The following is a 25,011-nucleotide window of genomic DNA, read 5'->3' on the forward strand; positions in this document are numbered from 1 at the left end:
CGATTTTGCATGCCTTGTCCCAGGTGAGTGCTGTAGTTGCTGTGCGTTTGGAGGAAAAATGTACTCCAGCTTTTAGTGCTTAGGCCCTGAGAGGAAGGTCTGAGCTGTACCTATTCAAAACAGGGTTCAAAACTCTGAGTCCTGACTAGAAATAGGTACCTAGTTCCAATCCTCACCTTGTCATTTTGGACTGGTGGGTGGAGGTGGCTTTTCCCTGAGCGTGCACACTTCTGCGCAGGTGCTTTGCAAGTGTGAAATGCTGGAGCAGTGCTGTGTTTAACACTGCGGGGCTGAATGGGGACGTTCTCCTTGCAAAATACCTGTTTTTCTGTTTCGTAGCCACAAGCCATCTTCTGGAATGGCCAAACTGAATGCAAGAACTGGACCACAAGAATCAAGGTGGTCAGTCTCAGTTTCTGATAGCTTACCCTTCTACATTCACTTTTCTTCCTTAGACTATGCAGTATTAGAAGTGCGTGTGTAGTTGCTAACTTAGCACCAGAAAGTCACATTTTTTTGCGTATGTTCTTGTCCTAACTTAAACTGGCCTCCTCTTCCTGTCTCCATAAACTGTACTTTTAAGTTCCGATTTGACGGTATCACCAAAATCCAAATCCTTCTTCTTTCTGCCCTGCCACCATTCCTTGAGAGAAATGTGTAGGAGCAAAAGCAATGAAAACTGGAAGCTGCACAGACCACGGGCAGTGCAGAGGGTCGCGTTGCCCTTATCTCTGCCACTGCGAGTGTGGGGCAGGATTCATTCTTTGAGCTCTCCATGAGGCCAACAAAGAGTGGGGTTCTGTCCATGGCAGCCGAGACTGTAAATCAACGTATCTCCAGACTCTCCAGTGAGAGTGATTCTCATTTGCACAATCAACCAAGCATCTGGAAAGGTTGTAACTTCTGAAATGGTGAATAGCTTTATTTTTGGGGTTTTTGTGCATGCTGAGAAGAAACTCTAGAATCATGCAAGCTTAAAATAGCTGCTAAAAGGTTATGTTCATGGATTTCTTCAATGTGACCCTGAGATGCAGGTAAACATCTGAACTTATGAATACTTATGTAAACTCAACGTCTTCCGAGGTTCTGCCCTTTACTAAGTCTCCTGTTCTTAAATTTGAATTCTTTAAGCAATCCCCACTCCGACCGCTGAATTGCGGGAATCACGTGGATTTCAGGCCACAAAAGAAGTGAACTCCGTCATTTCTACCCACTCACCCGTGTCACAAGAAGGGCTGCTCCATCCATTGCGGCATCTGCACTCGTCAGGTGACACACAGACCCCGCCGTTGTGACAGTGTCTGTTACACACCACTGGAAAACACCCAAAGGATCAAAGTCTCTTATCGGTGACACTCATGCAGATCCTAAAACTGCTCTCTTAGAGCAAATAACTATTGGTATCAGTCCAAGAGGTAAACTGAGGGATCAATCTGTCACGTTCCTTGGTTTTCTTTCTCTATGCTACCCACTCATCCCAACTCTTGCATCTAAAATTCTCTTAAGTATTCGAGCTACCCTGGTTCAGAGATAAAATTCTGTTCCTGTCAAGGCCAACTTGATATTTAAATAAGCAACGAGGACGGTAATAATGAAACGGCATATGTTTCACCATTCAGCTCATATAGAAGGGTTTGAAGGCTGATTTTTCCTCAGATGTTCTATATATTGAACCTCTTTTGTAACTTGTAATGCACAATAACATGACTCCTAATAGGTATGGGGGGGGTTTTTTGTGTTCTCAAAACTAGTATTATGTCATTCACTCATACAACCTTGAATTTCATAAATGCTACTATAAATAACATGGAGGTTTTTGCTTGTTTGTTTGTTTATATAGTAGTGATTTTATGTAGAAAATGTTGATATAGATGTGCATGTTTTTACATAATACAACTATGCTGCAGGTAAAGCTATGCTCTGAAATAGTTTAGCTACCGTATTTCTTCAATATATTTGATTTCCTTTCTGTATTCAATCACCATTTTAAGGGGAAATATAGAAAAATAAAAAAGCTCTTTTTTTCTCTTCTAATCTTCTGCAAATTCAAACATGTGATGAGGAGAAAAGCCTGAATGAATTCATACATACTTGTTTCACATCGAGGGCCAACAAATCCATAAGCGCAAGAACAAGTATTTTGAGATAGGCAAGTTCCTCCATGCTCACATGGTGGATCACACTGCACTGCAGGAATAAAACATAAGGAAAAAAAGAACAGTTCAAATATTACATTCTGTGTGGTTATGAGCACACTTTGTTACTACTTTTCGCATATCATTTTATTAATACAACAAGTAATTTGGCTACTGAGGGAAAAATTTGGCTTCTGCAGGATAAATGTAGGTATCACATCAGTAATACAGCACTGACTAATTCTGCAAGGGAATGATTTTAACATAACCATGTTGTTTAACTTTTGGGCATGCACATTTTTAAGCATGTATTTTTGAAGTCCAGGTGTGGATCCAGGACAAATGTGGTTCATAATACTGCAGACTTGGCCCATCCTCCACAAATTTGCCTTGTGGATGTTCAGTAAACCTTGACATGTGTCAGACGTTACTCTTGAGCAGAGATGAAGGGTTTCTTCTCTGTAGGAAAGAGTTGTGTGGGAATTTGTCAGCAAAATGACAAACATTTAAGCAACATTTTAAATGTTTAATAAGTAGTGTGAGGTCTGCAGCAGACAAAGCAGCAAGTTAAATAATGATTTTTTGACATATTGCAATATGCCGTGTCGTTCTGTGGGAGAAAAGAGGATGAGCAGGTGTAGTGCATAAAGCTGGAAACTAATGCAGCTCCTGAAACAGGCTATTTGCTGAAAACACCTTTTTTTTTTAATGTTGATCATTACGAGCCTGATGGCTTCATTGTGCAGGAAGCCTGACAGGTTTAACCTCTAAAATCTAACAAGCATCTAAGGTAGAAACCTGACAACTGATGTCGGGGGCCCTTCTATTTGTAGCCTTCTAAGAAGAGATAGTTTTGTGTGCCAGATGCAGGAGAGGAGGAGGAGGCCACTGAAGGTGGAAGATGACCAGGGACACTTGCTCTGAGGAGAAGCGCTACGTGCCGGAGCAGAAAAAGGTGTGTGTGACAGGTGGGTCTCGCTTACGCCTTTGGAAAAAAAAAGCCACCGCACATAACAGAATGAAAAATATCTTTCCTTGTGCTTGGGAAGTGCTTGTAGAGAAAAATGTTGTACTTTGGCACCCTTTACTGGCAGAGCTTTGTCTTTGATAATGGATATGAAGCTAAGCAAGGTTATTCCAAGGAAAATGCAAAATGAAGCTAAAGAGATCTGAAAGAAAGCATCTTTCATTTTAAGTATTGTTATAAGCAAAAAAAACCCCATAATGTTCCAAGGTTTTTTTTTTCTTAAAACTGGAAAATGGACTGTGTAATTGGAAAGCCAAATGAAGGAGAAATACTTGTGACATCAAATAATTTAAACAAAGCTCATGCACTGAAGGCCTCCTCACCTCCTGTGATACCACCAAGCCCTCAGGTAAACCCATTGCATATCAACTTTGCCATCCAAAAAAGTCGCCACACATTTTCCAATTGCAGTTAAAAAGACAGGCTCCAAGAAGGTACCTTTAAATAAACCATTTTGACACAAATAACAGTAAAGAAATATATTCTGTATTAGATCTGCTCTTCAGGTGTTTCAGTATTTACATTTTCTGTTACCATACAGTTCAGTTTTAACTGCGAAATTTTCGATGCTGCATTGAAGTAACTTTAGGATTAGACATGCCTGAGAACAGAAAGCTTGCTAGATATAGTCTAGATCCACACTATACATGCTGAGAATGTCATTAAGCTAAATTTAGGTTTGATTTGATGGGCTATAAGGTTTAGACATTTGCAATTCAGAATGTTTTGCTGAGATTTGAAGTGTACATCTGGGAGGAAGAAAAAAGAATTTTAAAAAAGTTGACATTGTCTGGACAACTAAATAGGTTTGATTTAGACCCATTTAAGCCGTTGGTGTTAAACTTTCCCAAAGTTGTTCTAATTCGGGCAGCGGTAGCAGTTGATGGAGCAGGTCAGAGGTGCGGGCAGCTCGGGGTCTGGTGCTGTTAAGACAAACAGCAGGTACAGTCCGTGATGAAAGCAGAAGAAAGGGAAAGAAATGGAAGCTGTTTTCAAAGAAACTGCATTTAAAAGGCACTGCTTGCATTTAGGGGCTTACGCTAGATCTTACTGAAGTCAGTGACAGGCGTAGGGCTCTGAAAGGAGGGTGTCAATCCATCTGATACACACATGTCAATCTGACCATCTCTGTTCTTCTGGGCTTGGGCACGCACAGGACTCGCTTACAAGGGATTTCTTTGCAATTAGAAATCAACAGTGGGTAGAACTGGGTAATATGCTTTGCATGGAGATAGGGAAACACAAAACCTGGACAAAATGTACCGCTTTTTTTTGAAGTCCGTGCAATGTGATTGCCTTTCCTGTCGGGTGATGCATAAAGCCTCCAGGTGCCTAAGCGCTATGCCAAGCACAGGGACATTCAAACGTATTAGACTTGATTTCAGAGTTTTTTGTATGTAGCACTTAATGTGTCCATTTGAATAGAGTACTTTCCATCTGGCCTTTACACGGTTCAAGATGCATCTGAGCTGTCAGAAAAGAACATGGTATTTTGGATATTAAAACATTTAGCTCTTATGGTGACATTCAATAGTAAAATGTTTAAAACTATTCTATAACTAGTGAATAGCAAAAGACAAAAACTGAACCACTGGCTGCGATGTGAGAGAGTAATATTCACCTAAAAGACATTTTCCTCCATAATAGAAATATACTGTTTGTGTCAAATTCTTTTCTGAAACTTCTATCTTTCATCTTCTGGAATGAATATTTTTTTCCATAAACATTTGCTAAATTGTATAAAGGTATTGCAGTGTTTTTATACTAAGAGGTTTTGGATGGTATAAAATAACAGTAAAGAGGAAAACATTGCTGCAAATGGTCAGACTTACTGTCAAATGTTTGTATTTTCATGTTCACGATTTAAAATCTGGAGGTGAAAATGGAGAAGTCCATTATTGTTTTCTTTGAAAGGGCTTTTTGGGAAATATCCCAAACCTCCTTCTTTTCCATTAAAATGAGATCATACACGTTTTATAAGTTTCTCTACGATAACTTTGGGAGTACTCAGGAATACCAGATGCTGTGTTATTTCCTCCATTTTCAGTAGCTTAATCAGCAAATGGCTTCCAGGACAGAGTTATTGCTGAACATCTCGACAGCAAGTAAACTCCTTGTGCCGTCTGGTGTGTGCAGGTAAAGAAAGGCTCAAGGTACGAGAGTATTACCTGCTGTTCTACTTGGAAATCTGAAAACCAGTCAAGTCATTACAGACTTTACTGGAAGGAACGTAGTCTACCTTTTTGCATGCGGTCATTGTACATTATTTATTTTCTTCTGGAGATGCATTAATCTTATTTCCTAAATGCACAGATGAAGTTTGAATATAGGTAGCACAAGAGACAGAAAAAAATGGAAAAGAAAGCTACCAGGTTATTGGTTTTCCTTTTGAAAAGTTGTGGCCTGAAACCTTTCTTTTGTATGTAAGATATGCAGATAAAGGAAATAAAGCATAGGGTTAAAGCATGTATTAGTGCAATTAAAATAACTTATATGCATATTTAAATAGTCCAGCAGTCCGGAGCGCAGTTATGAAATAAATACCCGTTATACCAAATAGAAAGTTAGCAAGATTAATTTGACTGAATAAATTGGGAATACAAATGCAGACAAGTGTTCTAGTCAGGTTGTACTAACGGATTTTGGTTTGCAAAATGTCACCTGAGTGCTCATCTGCAGTCAAAAAAGCAAGTAAAGTGTTAGGAATTGTTAAGAAATGGTCAGAACACAAAATACCAGACTTCATTATGGTCTGCATCCATGGTGAGCTGCATCTTAAATACTGTGTTTAGGTCTGACCTCGCAGCTAGGAAAAGATATAGTACAAGTGGAAAAGATGCAGAAAAAGGTAACAAGGGTAACCAAAGCTGTAGAAGAGTTTTTGTACAAAGAAGTAAATAGATTCGGTCTTTGGCAAAGACATGACTTGGGGGGACAGGATAAAAAAACTGCAAAATCAGATGTGGCCTGGAAAGGTTGAAATGGGTCCTGTTCAAAGGCATCCCCTTGGCTTTTAGAAGCACATGATCCATAACGTGCTGAGACACTGTTCTGGACAGGATCCCTGTCTCTTACCCAGATACTGCGGACGGCTGCTGGTGGCAGCTGTTGGAGACAGGGGAAGGACTTTTGGTCTGATATGGTAGAGCTTTTTCATTGTAAAAGTGTCACAACAGATGAATGTCGCCTACCTTTTTTTTTTTCTTTTTTTTTTGAACTGCACAACTGGAAAAAAAAAATTTACATTCTGTCACAAGATAAATATCACTTGGTAATGCATTTATTATCTTAGAGTATTTTCAGACACTCTATTAAACAAAGGTCACATTCCCTCAAGCTCCACAGGTATTAAAACTTGCTACCGATGGGCCGTTCCTTTTATCTCGATGAATTTTGATATCAAATAGGATGGTGACAATATTGATAGTGTCTGAGGTTGTTGATATTCTTGCTCACTTGCCACGAGTGTTCCATCAAAGCCTAAAGATTTTGCAGGTGCTGGTCTCCTCTAAGCTTTGATCACTTGTTCAATTTTGCTGCCCCCCGTTCTTAGAAGGCACTTCTGTTTGGAGGGAAGTTGGTACGATCTTTCAGCTTCATCTGTCAGGATGAATCAGCTGCATCTGACATGGGAAGAGACGTCAATGGCGGGAGGTACGATGGGTGCTCTTCACCCTTCGCCACGGGGGTGGGGACGGAGCAGGAGCCGGGAGCAGACAGGCCGATTATCGAGTCAGGCGACACGGCCGGTGACAAGAGGCAAAGAAAGGATGTTTGTGTATCGTGTCATCAAGACCTGAGACAGGATGATGTTGGTAATAAAGCATTTCATCCTAAGGACCCTCCAGAGAGGTTTTCAGTAATACCAGTAATTGAAGAAAGCATTTCGTCTTGCGAAACAGTAAAATGCAGAGGTAGATTTATGTTTTAAGGACTATACTGATGGGCATACTAAATATGCTTATTCACAAAGCAGCCATATGCCTATATTCATAAGTATTCACATGTACGTGGGTCTGGTCTCTGAGGAGATGCCGTTCTGTCATCCGACTTGCTTTGGGCTTCCCCATACTAGGAGCTACATGGTCCTTTTCTACCTCCAGGTATAAAACCAGAGTCAAACATAGGGTCTTTTGTGCCAAATAATCTTCCATCCTTTAGAAGGAGCATTTCAGAAATGTGCAAACAGGCAAATATTATAACATCCAAGATTATAGTGACCTTTTCTTATGGATTTTGTAATATATCTCCAGGATGGCTGTGAGCTTTGAGGGTTGCAGTGTTGCTGGGGGCTTTACAGCTGAGACCCCCCCACTACAGAGGGGCGAGAAACCGCACATGAAAGATAATTAAATAAATGATGCAAACACTTTTGCTTTGTGTAGTGAAAGGCCAATTAAGATATCAACTTATCAGAGGAATTTCAACAAAAGCCGTAATTGATGATAGCTAAGTCAGGGAATTCATTGTTTTGAAAAATGTGCATAATGCTGTTGTTTTACTGAGGTATTCTAAGCTAATAAATAAGTCAATATATTGTGAAAACCCTTCTGGCACTATACATTTCAGATGACAATTTCAGTTTTGTATTTAAGATATGAGATAGATATTTTAAAGTTTTTTTTAAGGTAGCAGAACAATTAGTTTTTCCTGGAATTTGTGTTGTATAGACAAATGGAGTCAATTTTACCATTTCCCACAGAAGTTTTCTATGTGTTCAAATGTAATGACTTCAGTAGCATGAATCTGGCCTTAAGCAAGGGTAAGTGAGATCACAATCTGTCCCTGGTTTCAATAGATTAGATATTATCAAATAAATATGTCATTTTTGTAAGCAGAAAGAGCTTCTTCAAAGCTATAGAATGTTTGTCTGTTATTTTGAAATATAATTGGCTTTGAAAGCCAGAATGATCCCAGCTGGAAAATTTATAATAAAAAATAATTTTTACTTTGGACAGTTATTACATTTGAAGTCATAAAAGAATTTGAAAGAGGATTTTTCCCCTTACCTTCACATGTAATTCCATCTCCGCTGTATCCACTGGGACAAGACCCGCATTTAAATCCTCCATCTTCGCCCAGCTCGCACTGCACACCAGTAAAACACAGCGTATCAGGGCAGACAGCTTTCTGATGCATCCCACTGCTGGTTTTCGGCAGTTCCACTCGACCCATCGCTGTGTGGAACGACTTTCTGGCTGGGGGAGCAGACCCTGGTGGGACACCAGACCCTGGTGGGACAGCAGCGCTCGGGGGACCTGCACCGAGGGAAGGTCCTATTGAATGGGAAGGGGAGGTGAGACGTGTTGCCAAAGGAGATGCTCCCGGCTGCTCTGTCGGGAAATCTGTGGATGGTTTAGTCTTTGAGCCTGCGGCTTGACTGGGCCATTTTCTGAGGGAATAGCTGTGCTTGGGATGAGGTCGCTGAACAACATCTGGCCTTGCAAAGAATGAACTTGCATTTGTGTTGCGATGAGAAGGGACAGTCGGGGTTGTGCCTGGTTTGTGTGGTTTGGCAGGGAGAGGGATGTGGGTTGTCACATCGGCACTTGTGACTCTGAGCTCTGGCTCCTCGTGCAGAAGGAAACTCTGGGTATCACTTCTTTTTTCAAGAAAAGGTTGTTTCTCAGGTTCTGTGGACTCCATATCAGGTTTTTTTGCTGACAGTATCCGAGCTTGGGAAGTCTCCTTTTTCATTGTAAGGGATGAAGTGTTTATGACTGGGGGGTTTCTTTCCAAAAAGTATGTAGTTTCTTGTCGTGGAATTTGCATTTGCGAAAGAAGGGAATATGTGTTCCTTGATGTCTTTAAAGCATCTTCCTGATGGGAGCCTCTAGCATCTTTGGTATTTCTTCCAGCAATATGCACAAGGCTTTGGGAAGATCTTGAAACTAGGACAGAACAAAGATATACATTAGTCAGATTTTCTGATTTAGAGTTTAAGGGAACCGCAGTGAACATTTAGTTTATGAGCAAGTAACAGAACATTGATTCTGGAAATAAGGGAGTTAACCTGTCGTATATGCATGACATGGTGCACCCTGCAGTTCTTGACCACCTGAGATAATATTTGTGTCTTAATAACTGTCAACAACGCAACAGTATGCTGGGAAATCTACTAGACCAGGGGTGACAAACTAATGTTCACTGAGGGCCACATCAGCCTTACGGTTGCCTTCAAAGGGCGGAATGTAATTTTAGGATTGTATAAATGTAGGAGTAGTTACATTTATGCTGTCCTAAAATTACGTTTGGCCCTTTGAAGGCAACTGCGAGGCCAATGTGGCCGCCGGTGACAATGAGTTTGAGACCCCTGTCCTAGGCAGTACATAATGCAGAGACTTTGCATACAAGCTCTTGCACTCGAGGAGTAAGACGAGACATTGCAGTTTGGGACAGACAGAGGGAAAAATAAACAAATATTAAGATGGTCCTTGGCAAGATCATGTCCTAGAGACACTCTAGTCCCATTGCACCAGTGTATAACTATGAGATGCTTTTGTAGTCCTTATGGCAAAGGAAGGTTTTAGGAAGGTGTTTAAAGGAGACAAGAGGGGCAGTGTGTAAGAGAAACTGCTGGTTTGTAACTGTCGCCCACTTGTTCCAAAGCCAACCAGCTCTTGAGCTGTGTGAGGAGGGTGATGGATGGGGAGAGGGTAGTCTGTGAAGGGCTTTGAAAGTGGAGACGAGTAGTTTGAATCAATACTTTCAGGAAGATTAATGGCCATCTGCTGACTCTGATGAATGGAAGAAGCTATTTTTAACTAGTTCTGGCATGCTTACTCCACAGGAAACGGAATACATTGGATCCTGAACGATAACCCCACACTTGGTTCTAGGGTTAAGCCCATGCACGGGTGGTACCTCTGCCTTGTAAATATAAATACTAATCACTTTCTTAAAACTCCTATTGATGTAGAAATTAGGCGTAGTTAGCAAGGAAAGCGATTAAGATGCTTGGAAAAAGTCAAAATGAAAGTTAGAGCATTGACTTGATCTAAGCAAATCCTGGCATCCAAATTTGTGTTTATTTGGCTGTTAAACAGTGTCATTCTGCTGGTGGCTGATGAGTTTTTATTGCCCTGAAGCATAATGTTTTGGAGTTTTACAGTGGTACTGGATCAAGTTATGGACATCAGTAGGTAAATACACGATATTTAGTAAAGCACTAGGTAAATACATGGATTTTACTGTCCAAAGTAATGCTGATGAATGACGAGGTACACAGAATGTAAGAAAAGAGATGGTGAAGCAGGGGGGACATCGGCAAAAAGAGCATGAGAGGATAGGAGAAGTCAAAGGATTTTTAAAAATTAATGAGAGAAAGATGAAAGAAATATCCCTGTAGAAAATGATCAGTAATAAATGATCATTGCTACCTTCAGGAAATTCGATTCAGGGACCAGAAATCGACAGGAATGATGGTCAAGGGCTGAACGACCTCTGTGATGAATTTCCGAAATGAGCCCTGATTGTAGCTTTGAGCTCCTTCCACCGTGTCATAATGAAATGAGCTTTCCTCCTAGCTAGATTTTGGTAACTAGTAAGGGGATGAGACGGACTGCCTGAGAAAAGGAAATCTTTTATTTCTTTATCAGGTGATACTGGTGATATACTCATCCTGCAAATAAGCTTCAGCCTTCCCTGTAAGGGAGAACACACTGTTGTTGGAGTGTGTCTATGACAATACAATTTTTACATCTCAAGACTACCAATGAAGACCAGTGATACATTTTAGTTGCCTGTTCATTACGACATATACTGGTCAAGGTCCCTCATCCACTTTGTACGGTCCGCCAAACTATGTTGGCATCATTCAGATGTGGTGACTTCAGTGTCCTCTCAGCTTTCATTATTTCAGATTTTTATTTATAGTGATACTGTGCAATTCAGTTAGGATTGGAATATGATAGATTTTTTTCTGGAATACCTGAAAATTTCTTTCTGCAGTTTTCCAGATATCTAAACAAGCTAAAACAAAGTAGTATACCAAAAGATTGCAGACTCAGTTGTCTGTAGTCAGCAGCTTTCTCAAATCTTGTATTACTTCAATTCATTTTCCTTGCAGTCGATCAATATCTTCAAATGTATAACCCATTATCAATGCAGAAGTGTGATTGCATGACTCTGGTTTTCTCTGTGATGCCACTGTATGATTACATATTGAACTGGATGAAAATAACAAAAAAACGACAAGGGGAAGTGCTCAAGGTTATGTGACGGTACAAAAATACATTTTCACTACCTGTCAGTATTTCTGCCTATACTAAAGGGGAAATGTGCAGCAGAGGAATGACTGAGTTTATTTTCCATGGAGGTAGATAAGAGCCTGAGAACCTGCTGCTTTGCAGGAGCTCCATTCGTATGGATGGAGTTACACCACTGTGAGCACAGCGTAGTGTGGGGAGGGATCAGAGCCCGAGGAGATCGGTTCCTCTGCTGTCTAGAACAAGGGCGACAGAGGCCAGATTTGGGAGATAGAAGTTCAGCCTCCCTCATCCAACCCAGCACCAGGACACTTTCCATCCATGCAGTTGCCTCATATGAGAAGCCCCCAGGCCCTTTGGTTTGCTCGTGTTTCAGATATCTTGTGCTGCTCGCACTGAGCTCATAAATCAGAATCATCATAAATAGTCTCTGGTTCCTGCTTGCCAATGCCATCAAGGTGTTGTTAAGGCACAGCAAATTCCGATTCTCACCTGAATTGCATTTTATAGTGAACTACTGGATATCTGTAGTTGAAGAGGATCATGTTCATTCTGAAGGTAATAAACTGACTATATAAGCTAGTGAAAACAGCAGTTCACAAATAGAGCAGACACTCGACAGTCTCTTAAACTCAGGGTGAGGTATCAACACTCTGAAACATAGAAAAGAAATCTAGTATCTTGTCTCTCTTCTGAGTTTCTGGCTTTTTTTTCTTTTTTTTTTTTTTTTTTCCTGGCCCTGACCATTTCTATTCCCAGAGAAGCAGCACACATGTTATGGTCTGCCTGGGACAGGCTGGACCAGGTTGGTTCACCCAGGTCTTTGCTGGCCTTACTCTTACGCATCTCCACACCTTTCCATCTATTAGAGTTAGAAAATTTTTATTGTTGTTGTTGTGGTTTTTTTTTTTTTTTTAAATGAAAGTGTAGCTTTTTCATATAATCACGTGAGGGTGACACTATAAGCATGGCCATCTAATCTCGGGTGCTGCTCTCTCTCAAAGCTGACAAAATGCCCCAAACCAGTCTACTCTTCAGGTGGAGCCTGGCTCCTTCTCCTTAGCAAGATCATCTGCCGCAATCTCTTCTGCCTGTCAGTTCAGAAGATTATGGGCACCTTTAATTCTGATCAGGTTACAACTATTTCAGAATTCCGTGAATAGCTTAAGAATTCATCTCATTATTAACACAATTCAATAAATTTACAATTTGTGTAGTTTTAGAGCTATTAACATTTAGTAGTACATGCTGTGTAGCACATTCCTCATTCAGAAGAATGTCGACAGAGGAATGCTCTTCTGACATATTACACTATGTGGGTCATCATTTAAAATTTGAAACATCTACCAGCACATAAATCTTATTTAAAATGTCAAGAGAGAATAGAAAAATTACACTGGTCTAAGAAGTCTTGTACCGGAGTAGTAGGGATCATCCCATTTCTCTCTCTACTTTTCCACATTAATTTTTTTTCTGTATTTACTTGGTGAGAAAGGGGAAATGGAACAGCTGTGAATAGAAAGCTCTAGGGAAATTCTGTTTTTCCAGCAATTCCTAATCTGCTGTTTTGTTTGATTAAATTCTGGCATAACTTTCTTTTCTAGTTGGAGTGTGTTTAATTCGTAAGTCTTCTCTTAAGCCATCCAAGCATACCCTAATGTCTTCCTTCTCCCAGATATTCAGAAACACAGCTTTGATTCTGCCTTTCTTGCTATTAAGTGTCCAGAATTTCCCCACATTCAGATGCTGGCTGAACTTCATCGTCACCAATGTCCCTTCTCTCACAATCAAAAGCAGTAACTCCCAAAATAAATTCCTTAACTCCTTTAAGTGAGGCACAGCTTCAGCTTCCCAAGTTTTACTTCCAGGAATATTTTTGTAGAAAGAAAAGCATTATAAAGACTCAGTGAGATTGGGATTTTATTATAAATGTAGATAGGAGGTTAAATTTAGAGCTCACTATCGTTTATCTATTTCTTCTGTCAAAAATTGAAAAGTCAAATGTGGTGTTAAGGAGTTTAAGAGCACCCAACACACTGGAAGTAGGTACAGGCGAAAGTTAATCCCCACTTTGAAAAATGTGGAAATAGAGAGTATGAGTTGTAAGTTTTATATAAGAGGTGCCCAGATGTGGAATTTGCAAACCAGAATAAGAAGTGGAGCTACATGTGAGCCGCCAGCTGTGCATGGGCAGTCTGTCAAAACCTGTGCTCTGGAACCACTGCTTCTGTGATGGGTGAATTTACTCACTTGTTGCTTTAATGATAAAATTCAAAGGTGGACATTTAGGTGACTGTCCCTGAGCTGCATTTCAGCCTGATAGGAAATGAGATTGTATTGCTGGTGTTGCTACCTAGTGAGCAGTTTTCTTCCCCTTCACCTACCAAAATCATGAGCAATAAGGAATATTCTATAGAGCCTGCATCATTCAGCCACTTCAGGTTATAACTGTTCCTACGCCTCAGACTCTTTTGTTTGTCAGATGTGGCTGCAGCTGCACATTCACAATTCTGTAACACCATTTATAATTTGCAATGCAGATTTGTTTTGTGTGCACGAAATACAAAATCATTCTGCTCCCACGCAGTGCTTTTGGTGGAGGAGAAAACTTGGGATCTTCAGCCAGGTCAGCCACTAAAGTTTGTTACAAATCTCTCTGTATTCAGAATAAATGATTCCCACAAATGGAATGAGGTCTGGACTCTACCATCAAGGAGATCCTTTTCCAGTTCTGGGATGTCGAAATCCTATGTGAGCATACAAGAAAATATTACCTTAAGAAGAAGGTGTGTGCTTGATTATGTCACATTAAAGGTCTTTTGTCTTATACATTATTGTATGTTTGTTTTCAGAGCAACACGATTGGCATCTCAATTAATTAACTGATGTATTTAAACAAAATGGGAGTTCTGAGATGCTCAGCCAACAAGCAAAGAGTTCGTGAACACAGAAGTGATATTACTGACTACGTTTCAGAGAACATTTTCAGATGTATCTAAGGTATGTCAAGGAATACACAAAATTAAAGATAATCCCTTTCGTACTCAACAAATACCAAAACAATGCCTTGGAAAGATTTTGCTTAGGTATGGCTCTTTCCTTGTATGAACTATTTTTCTATTCATAAATCTTTTTCAATAGGAAGCATTGTAATTTAGGGATTAAGAGAAAAAAAAAAGAGAACTTAAAAGAGTTGGGGCACTAATACTGCCTTTGTTTATATTCATTTAAGCCAGATTTCTGCATGGACTTCAAATCACCAGCTCCTTTTTGGGTGTCCTGAATAGATAATAGTAGTATTTAGGCTATAAGCTGGATTTCTAGAATGACATTCAAGTCTGAAAGTAATTACACAGTTTTAAATGTGAAATTTATCTTAATAGATGGCACTTTCATGTAATATACGTATATCTGCATTCCGAAGATGTAACTATCAGCTTTTGGTTAGTACAATTCTTGAGACAAGGCATCATATGCAGGCAAAGTGCCAGAAGGGTGCAAGGTGGCCGTGAACACAATAATAGCTGTACAGAAAAATGAGCCTTTGAGGAAAAGAATGCATTTTGTGCACTTTGTTTGCAGGCCCTGTTTGTTGGGCTTTTAAAAATTTTTTTTTAATGTTTTCTGTAAGTTTTCAATAGAGATTTTAATGTCCAGGTCGCCAGAGACAGTGTTTTTAAAAATATTGTAAGAATTACTGATGGCAAAGATATGAGCACGGTCCTCAAACGGGGATTTTTTTTTTCCCTTTATCACTATTTTTCTTTACCGGTATCTTTTTTTTTGGATTGTGTATGGAGATATATAAACTAGCGGTGTTTTTCAAACAAACAATGTTTTCTGAAACACCTCTCCTACCTTCCAGTTTATTTGAAGGTTTAATTGAAAAGTTCTCCCCTAGGGGGGAAAAAACTCAACGTATTTGATGTTGTCTCCCACCTTGCGCAGGGACCTCGCTCCTCTCGCTCCTTTGTGGCAGGATCTGTCTGTGCTCTTTACATTCCCTGGGTCTAACCCGTTCTCTGTTGCCGTTTTTAGAAGTTATTTTCCTGTGCTTTTCTCTGAATATCCAGCCAACAAAACAGGAAGGGAAGGAAAAGTGTGGTTGTGTTTCAAAACACCGCAGATCACCAACTTAACCCCCTCGCAACTGTTTTATTGTCCTTTCTTTCGTTATCTCCTGTCCATCTTTCAGGTCTGAACTTCTACCTTTCCTCTTCGTGTCCTACCTTCTTCAACTGTGTTATTTCAGACAGTATTGAGATAGAGTTCATTAAATTAAATTACATTTTCTGTTCAGGAATTGGCAGTATATTTGACTTCTCAGCACTGCAAGCGATGGAAAAATTAATAGAAACTGTGTTCTTATCTGATGATGCCTCATGGGCCTTCAGATTCTCTCAAGGCTTGAGCAGGTTGATAGATATATACAAAATAGGCTAAATCAAGACAGATTGTCTCTAAAGCATCCCTGTCTAAGTTTCTGAAACATCTATGTAGAATCCTTTAGAACTGTAATAATAGATTAGAAAGAAAGTTCATAGCATTTCTTCAAAAGAAAACACATAATATTTCCTCAAAGAAAAAATAGCTTAAATTTGAATATTTTACTGAAATTCTCCTTTTATTCGATTGAAGTAAATTATCTAAAACTATAATTATGTTGTTTGGGGCTGTAAACACATAAAAATGAGTTACTTTACATATGAAAGCCAAGGAACAATCTGAACTATGCCTTGCTGGAAACCAGTAATGAATCTATTTTAATACCATATAAGCACATATAAATACTCTCACTGAAATCATGCTTTCATGAAATTCTCCACAATTTCAGCTGATTAGGATGACAGCTATCTATAGTTTCTTTCTAATACAGAAAACAGAAAGCAGGGAATTTCACTAAAAAGTTTTCAGATGGGATGTCACAAAAGTTCTTAGTTCTGCTAATTTGTGTCTAATTTAACCAAATGGGTTTTTTGCAATTGCCATTGAATTCTATGGTGGCATGCTGGGGACAGTCATATCATGAGACTTTCCTTTATAACGTTTGTAGTTTTCTCTTTGAAAGAGTATTAGGATGAGCAAGTAGAGATACTTGAAATTATTGTTTTTAGTGGAGCAAGAATTTTGAAGCCAAGGTCACTTAGGGGTGCAACATCGTGACATAAATAGCTATGAAGAAGATAACAAGTCCCTTTTGTTTTGCATCCAAATAAATATAAAGGGGAAGTTATGAACTGCATAGAGGCATTTGGAGGAGGAGGAAGGAAGAAGGCTTGAGGTTACCTTTCCTCTGAGGTACTACATTCGCTTAAGAAGGATTTAAAATTTCATAAACCAATAGCTTGATTCAAATCTGACATTTTTAATACAGTGTTCTATAAGTCCCGAAGCAACGTGTGTTAGCACGGAGAAACTCTGAGTGAGAACTGGTATTTTTTAGTAATATAAAAGATTTATCAGCTGTTCCACCACTTATAGACCAGAGAGCTCTGGTGATCTCTCTAGTGTGCAGATCTTCCCCGCTGTGTCCTATAGAAATTAACCCAAAACTTTTGTTTGTTTGTTTTTGTATTTTTATCATAGTATGTTCTTTGGGAAATCAAAGGTTGTACCAGATGATCTTTTGAGGTCCCTCCCAACCTGGGCTATTCTATGATTCTATGGAATTCTTAATCTAATAAATTATCAGCATGCAAGATCATTTTCTCCTGCATCCCAGATGGTCAGTGTGTTGTGTTAGCTACAGGCTGTTGCTCTGTCCCTTCAGAAATGACCTACCTCTATACACATGATGTGTAATGTTGGGGGCAAAATTCACACGGATTGGCAGTGTATATCACCTGATTCTGCAAGCAAATTTGGTGAAGTGAGTGCCACCACATCTGTTCATCAACAACAGCAAGATGTTAAGGGGTTAGTCCTAAATACGCCCTGAGCAATGATGAGTCTGTGTATGTCACACCCATTTTTACCCCTGGACAGTACTGCGCTTTGTATTGCTTATGAATTATTTTTCTTCAACTCCTGCTTTGCTTTCGCAGTTAGTGGCGAAACTCTTGTGTTACCTTAATGGGGCCAGGATATTGGTCCAGTATGAGTTACTTCACAGTTCTAAAGGGCTTCTAAGTGCCTTTAACAAACAGCAATCTTATCAAATTTGTGGAAACAGGGTTGGCTCGCTTTAAAAGCCGCGTGCTCTCATAGCTGGGTGATTAAATGGGCTTGGAAATTTTAAGGGGAAATAATTTTGCTCTCTGTTCTGTCAGTGTAAAAAACTACAGGGCCTGTATCCTCCATAGATTATTTGTTGGAGACTGAGTTGTTATTATCACTTAAAAGTCGTGATGGCACAGTGATTGCTTAAGCAAAAGGTGGCACATTCTTGGTAGGAGAGAAATGCAATCTGTACTTGATGTTCTGATTGAATGTAAATATTATTCATGGCATACAGCTGAGTCCTCTTCCCTAGTGATTTTATGGCGTGGGCTTCATTGGTCTTCTATTGCTGAGCTACATCATTTCCTAAATATATCATCTGGATTGGAAGCACTTAACAAATTCTGGATTGACAGAGTATATGGATCAGTGAAGCTGGAAATCGTTTATCTTTTAAATTATCTAAACATATTCTTCCCACTGTGCCTACTTTAGTTGTTATGATTGGGTCATAGCATGTGCCATATAAGCCTCTGTTGATATTTTTCTGAAAATACTTAATATTTTATTAGGTATCCCTAAGGAGGAGAAAGCCATCAGAAAGACTCTATGATTCCCCTTCTATCTTGACAAGTACAGGAGAGGATTTTCAGTGCCAATTACATACTGAGAGGGCAGGAGAGGGTCACAGGTTATGTCCGAAATGCTGGGCTGCTCCTGGCCTCGTGCAAAGATTACTGGTATACGATTTGCAAAACTGTGTCTTTCATGGGTCCGAATTTATATGGAATGTCTTTGAGTGACATTTCTAACCCCACTTCAGTTGCCATTTCATCACGTACCCCTTGAAGGAGACATCATTACATCATAACTGGTCAGTCTGAAAAAATGTACATTTTGCCCTGAACTACACAAACTAGAAACATTGAAATATGGTTTGTAGAAGGGATCAGCAAGTTGCGCCATAAATTCCAAACATGAATTGTGGACAGAGTTTCCGTGGCCTGAGTCAGAGCCAGGAGGTGGAAGCCACGGCACTGAGGTGCGACACTTACAGGTTTTGGAGCCCACAAGAATAGCTGAGAGCTATTACCAGACAGAGGCAAATCAGAATATTATTTAATATTTATTTTGTATTTCTTTTGACTTCTTTGCAAGGGTCTCAGAGAACTGCACAGCTAAGAACTGCAGCATCAAAATATTCCTGCCTTCAAGTGAGTTTTGTTATTCATTGCATAAACCAAGTCCAGACTGGTTAGTTACTCATTGCGAAGCACCCCCCAAATGCTGAAAAGTGTGTGCATTGTGTTGACACCTGTTGGTACATACAGATTTCACAGGGAAAAGTTCTGTTTGTGATGTGCCTATCCTAACAGCTTGTAAGGTCTGTCTTCAGGAACAGTGTTCAGCTCACTCCATTAGGGTAATGCTGTTCATTTAATGGAATCATGATTTACACTGGTCTAGCTAAGACTGGAATCTGGGCCTTGATCTTTTTAATGCAAATTCATCAGTTCTGTTAGATAAGAGATGAAAGGAGTCCATTATGTTCTTCAGTCATCTCTTGAAGCAAAATCATTTGATGGCTTCCAGGCAGTAAAAGATCCCTATTCCTGCAGTTCGCTCCAGAGATGAAACCTTGGTTTGGTGACCAAAGCTCTAACTGGGATTATTTATTTTTCATGAACAGTGATCAATGATGAGTGCTAATAATGACAGCAGAGATTTCAAAGTTAAAAGTTAAGAATGTTAAAACTTAAGACTAGTACGTTCCTCTGGTTTATCCTGAGCAGCATGTGTTTAAACACACACATTCCTTTAATTCAAAACATCTTGCTCTCCTTTTAAATCCCAACCTTGATGTTGATCTGACAGTGGTGCAAATGAGAAGGTCACAGAGGTCTCTCTCATGTAAAATCAAAGTGAATTCAGAAGCACAGTGCAGATACTGGAATAGTGTAAAGTACAGAGTGCATACACATAACAAATAGCTGGCACATCCAAAAATACATCAAGTGCCAGATGTCTACAATACTGCAAATTAACTGCAATGGCAGGAGAGCCAGCAGTGGTGTTCAGAACGGAAAAGCAGAACTCGATTACGGAGATCATAAAATAATCCTCTCTCTTGATCTTTGGCTCCCTGAAGCAGGAGAGGCAGAAGGAGCTGGCTCTGAACAACCAGTCTCTTATTGGTGATGGATGTGGCGCTGCTTTGTCCAGTAAAATTGCTGATTTACTAATAGGAAAAAAATAAATCATTCGCGATGGCACCAACCTCTCTAACCTGCTAAAGAAAGTGCAAACAGATGGGTATCTCTGTGACTGTGAGTGATGAAACCAGTCTAGAGAAATTCCAGTAGCATCTGACAGGAACCAATACTGTAACATGCAATAACATCACGAACATTCCCCATTAGGATATATTAGTTTTCTTTGTGCCAAGAATATGACCAATGATACTGCATGGTTTGATTTAATAGATTTGCCTCTTCTAAGAAAAAGGTAACAGATACTTTATACAAATGTATAATGCACCCAGTGAAGCCTGGACAGATTTAAATTCCTTAGACTTTCCTCTTTATTGCAATGCCAGCAAAATTAAGGGACTTTTGATCCTACTAGTAAATTTTTTTTAAAATGTAGGATACCCGCTTTATGGATTTTGAAGGGAGTAAAATAGTTTTTTGTTTCTGATATAAGAATGTACTTTTAAAAATAATGATTTCCCTTTAGATGTGAAACTCCATACCGGCTTTGATACTGGTGATGTTTTTTCTTAAGACTAATCTAATGTACTTCAAAAACCATCACAACCAAGTCTGGCTGATTTAAACTGGTATAAAGTGCTGATATAAACCAGGTAATATCCTAAGTGAGAACAGAATGAGGCCCCGTGTTGTTGGCAAAGGAGGTAAATATAACTTAGAAACTTACTGGTGGAGTTACATAGTTTGCAGTAAGTCAAATACATCAAAAGATGAATACCTATCACATATCAGTGCTGAGGACATGGCACTTTGTTGACTATAAATCAAAACTGAAGGACTTTTGGGTGCAGCTCATCAAACACTGACGTAGGAAACAATTCGCTTCTGGCATATTTTTTCTCCTCAGTAGTCTACAAAGGCAGCGGGGTAATTTTTGCAGTTTCTGTTAGAAAAAATATTTATCCTTTAATCCTTAAATCACAACAATTGAGTATAACTTCACGTCAAAAGCGGCCAATGAAAGTACAAAATAGGGATTAGCAAGAGTATTTTTAGATTAAAATTACTAGAGTTGGAAAGAAGTGGCACATAATCCCAGTACCTTCACAAGCACCGTAGCAAGCTGAAGAGGATTTGTTCTGTTTCATTTGAAGACTGATACCATAAGTTACAAGGGAGAGAAGCTATTATTCTAGCAGGGAGGATTTCATAATAATCATAATCCATAACTGTACATAAATTTAATTGGAAGTTCTTTCTTTTTTGTCTGATATCTTTTAATCATCAATGCTATACAATAATTCTGCTTGAACTAGCAGAGCACATGGGAAAGAAAGTTAAACCGATCATTTTAGTCATAAATTAGGACACTTGTACAGCTGCAGCAATTGCTTTCATTTCTAAATATTAAAACAAATGACTACTCTCGTTTAACCTTGAGGCACAAGACTCTCATCGTTTATATTGTGATATAATTCACATGAGTGAATATAAGGTTCTGATGGAACAAAGAATAACTCCTCTTCATTCCCCCCACAAAGTGCTCAAGCTGGTTGCATGGGCACATTTGCAGCATGAAGTCCCAGTCTCAGTTTGTGTATTTGAGAGAAAAAAAGAAAAACAACCCCCAAGCCTCTGGTACGCAACTTGCTTTTGAAAGAATCATATATTAGCTTCAGATTCTGATACTTGGGATATTTCTTAAACCGTGCCTGGAGCTGTGTATGACAGGCATGAATCACAGCAAATGGCAACCACTGTCTACATTTCCCTTTTTAGAACATGCACAAATGTATTGGTTAATGTTTATATAAGCACAATGTAGGTGTGTCTGATTTACTGTACCAATATCTACAGCTGTAGAATATCTGTTCTACTTAACAGCATTTAAATGACCTTTGGGGTGTACAATGTGTATCCCATTATCCTATTAACGACAAGGTGCAGCTTTGGGCAATAACAGAAATGTTAGTTTATTTATATGCGCAATGATTTTTTTTTTTTTCTCAACTGCTTTTACAGCTTCATCAAGTTATAGAAGAGTCAATAGCTGACTTTGTGACTCTGACAAACTGAGTAATATATTGTACATACTCATTGCTAGAAAAAGAAAAATGTTTGGTTTATTTTTGTGACCTTTAGATTTAGTGAACTGGCTAAAATCAATTTATAGTACAAAGAAATTGGATGATACCTACACTGAGCAGTAAAATTGCTTCCGCTTTGATAGTGTGCATCAAAATACAGCGCTAGGACAACAATCATTGACTTGGATACGGAACGGGGAGCAAAGGTGGGTCTGTCAAGTGGAGGAGGCTGGCGAACAATTTGACAGGTTTCAAGCCAGTCTGTCTGGAATACTTAAGAACAAGAAGGAATCAAGGAATCTGACCTAGTAACTACAGTTATTGAGGAATAAACATGAGCTCTCTTGGCAAATCTCTCTGTGCAGTAAAAAGGGGACGACCATCCAGACCATCCCTTGAGAGCTGTACATTGAATTATGAGAATTTCATGGAGAGAGAGCAAGCTCAGATGACTGATGAGTGGTTGCTATGCTATTGCCACTCTCTGCCTGAGGTCAGGACCCAGCTTGTCTTTTATCACAGCAGAAGACCTCTTCTAATGATCAGTCCTCAGAGATTAATGGGACCAGCTGAGCTTCAGAGCTCCCTAAGGAAGATTATTGCTCAGGCTACAAATGATACTATTGAAATGCTTTAATTATCTGTTGCCTTTAGTTGTTGGTGTAGTTGTTCTTCTGCGACACTTTATCATCCTCACAGGTCACCTTGGAGAACAGATGCCTTGCAGCAAAAGAATTAGGAAAGAAGGGAAGCGGAGCGATACTGGCATGTGTCATGTTCTGATCTTCCTGAGGAGGAAACATGTTTTGAAATCCTTTGCCAGTGCTGTGGTAGAAATACAGATGTGGTGATTCTAGTAAGTCCTGGTGTGAAACATTCTCCCTAACAGCAAACGAGGTGGTTAAACTATTGAATTTCAGCTCGTAGAGCCAGGTATTCCTGAGATAAGACCTGCTAGCTGCTCGTCAGGTAAGAGTGAAAGAAAAAAAAGCCTTTAGTGTTTGATTATAAAGTACATTGTATTGTAATACCATACTAGTTAATATTTTCTTACAGCCTTTGTATGCAAAACCTTTTTAAAATTCTAAAAATTAGAAAGTACCTGGTCTGGGGACTTTGGTACAGGTTCGACCATTTCCAAAAAACCCTGCTGGGCATCGGCTGCAGACATATCCGATGTAAGGGGGTTTCCGATCAAAACACGACACTCCAGGAAAACACGGCCTGTTGGCGCAGGTAGTAATATGTGACAGTGGTGCTGCGTGGCCTAAAAAAGAAGGGAGTTCAATCATGTTTATTAATAACTTCTCAAATCAAATGCATATATAATATTAAGCAGTGACTACCTGAGCCTGACTAAAGCTTTATAACTGCTTTTATTCTTTTAATGTCTAATTAATGCATAATGTTCCCAAACCTTGAGCCAAACATGAGGATGTCCTGTAGGCACAGTGTAACAGAACAGCTGTTTCTCATTAAAGCAAGATTTATTAGTCCTCTAATTACATGTTTTCAAGTTTATTACTCAAAGTTGTTTGGCATTTATCATGGATAATATAGAAACTATAATTTTTAGCAGGAGTGAAAGATTAACTGAGAAATTGTATTACTCAACATCCTTTTGTCTTTTGTAATTGGAAGGTAATCATCAAACCTTGCAGCACACATACCCTACTTTTAAAAATACACTGTCAAGTACATGTGTTTCTGATCTAGAAATCATCCTTAATGTGTCAAACGTTGTATGACAGGAGATTAATTATCTTAGAATTACATACAAAATTTAACACTCTGGTAACATGTAATATTTTATCACTTATGATGTCACTGAATAGCAAGCGTATATGAACTGCCTGTGAAGTATTTAATAGTGTCAAGACAGAGAACAGATGATGAATAAAATCTTAATGATCATTGTGGATCTTTTTAAATTGCCCTCAGTGAGGTCTCCGTCATGATTCTCAAGTATTTGCAGCTTTATTTTTGCACCTTGCCTGCAGCATTATGATGGATACCCGTAAGAGGTGTGTTCTGGTTAGGCATTGGCTGGCCTGGTACAGATACACAAAAGAAGGTGAGAAAAAGAAAATAATCTTTATAAATGCCCCTACACAACAGACATGTCCAGCCTCAATTCTTTTGCTCCCTGCTTTCGCTAGAAAATCAACTAAAAAGACAATACCCTTTAGAACTGGGTCAGCTTAAGCAGCGTTCAGGTGCACACCACTGCTAGAGAGGACTGATGTGCTCCATGTCTGGGAAAAGTGACTGCTACGGTCAAGTTCATACTTCAAGAGTCGATCTTCCCTTATGCTCAAAATCCAGCCTTAATTCAGTGGCTGCCTGTCAAATGCTGAAATAAAATGTCAGCATCACTTGGTGATGGCAGGTTGGCATAAGCTGTCATTCTTATCATCTTGCTTTCCATTGATCACTAAGATTTGGAGTGATTTTGTTCTACCTGTAGAAGTGACATGATTTCTAGTTAAGGCTGGCCACGCTGATTGCTATTGCTGTAGTGGTTCTGTTCCCATGTAAAATTGTTTAGCACCAATCCAGTCGGATGTATTGAGAGTGAGTTTGATTTTATCTTTCTATGATGTATTATAAACAGCTAGTTTATGTTTACTGTAAAGACGATAAAATGCATGATTTCTGCATAAGTAAACTGCAGCAGCTGGAAGGAATTTCATAACCTTGTATACCTACCATGTCTATCACTTATGGTAAAATTCTTAATTACAGGAGAATCCTTTGCCTCTAAGGGTTGCAGTAACTGCTTAACCTCAGTCTTGTTCAATTCACCTTTGCCATTCCCTTCTTCAATGCTTAAAGCTTTTGTAATGTCAGCAGCAAGCACAGCTGTGAAAAGAAAGCATGGAGACAAGCAAACAAGGTGTTACAGCTTAGCTGTGATTGATGATAAAAAGCAACAGTAACAGCAAATCAGATAACCTGACATAAGTTTATTCTGGAAGCCACCCATCAAGCAAATAAAGGCAAATCAGGTGAGTCAGCTGCTGACATGCAGCAAAGCTTCATCACAAATATAGAAAAAATGACTATGCTGGAACTCACTGAACTTTGCTTATCTGGGAGACGTACTTAATATGCACAGTGGTCTTTTATTGAGCTGGGGGCAATGAGGAGGGCTTGGGTCCCCGTGTGTTAGACAGTGTTGTTACT

At 39.3% G+C, this 25,011-nt stretch overlaps 1 protein-coding gene across 1 annotated transcript in view; it reads right to left on the reverse strand.

Annotated features, from left to right (window-relative positions):
- The window catches only part of LOC135990466 (von Willebrand factor D and EGF domain-containing protein-like), a 176,335-nt gene that overhangs the window by 34,215 nt on the left and 117,109 nt on the right, over window positions 1-25,011 (reverse strand). Inside the window, exons 19-23 of the mRNA XM_065638163.1 lie at window positions 24,535-24,687; window positions 22,928-23,092; window positions 8,172-9,053; window positions 2,092-2,187; window positions 1,219-1,314 (exon numbers count right to left, since the gene is read on the reverse strand). Coding sequence (XP_065494235.1) covers window positions 1,219-1,314; window positions 2,092-2,187; window positions 8,172-9,053; window positions 22,928-23,092; window positions 24,535-24,687 — 1,392 coding nt within the window. The remainder of the gene's footprint in view (window positions 1-1,218; window positions 1,315-2,091; window positions 2,188-8,171; window positions 9,054-22,927; window positions 23,093-24,534; window positions 24,688-25,011) is intronic.

The sequence above is a fragment of the Caloenas nicobarica genome, chromosome 6 (assembly GCF_036013445.1).
Source record: "Caloenas nicobarica isolate bCalNic1 chromosome 6, bCalNic1.hap1, whole genome shotgun sequence".
NCBI lineage: Eukaryota > Metazoa > Chordata > Aves > Columbiformes > Columbidae > Caloenas > Caloenas nicobarica.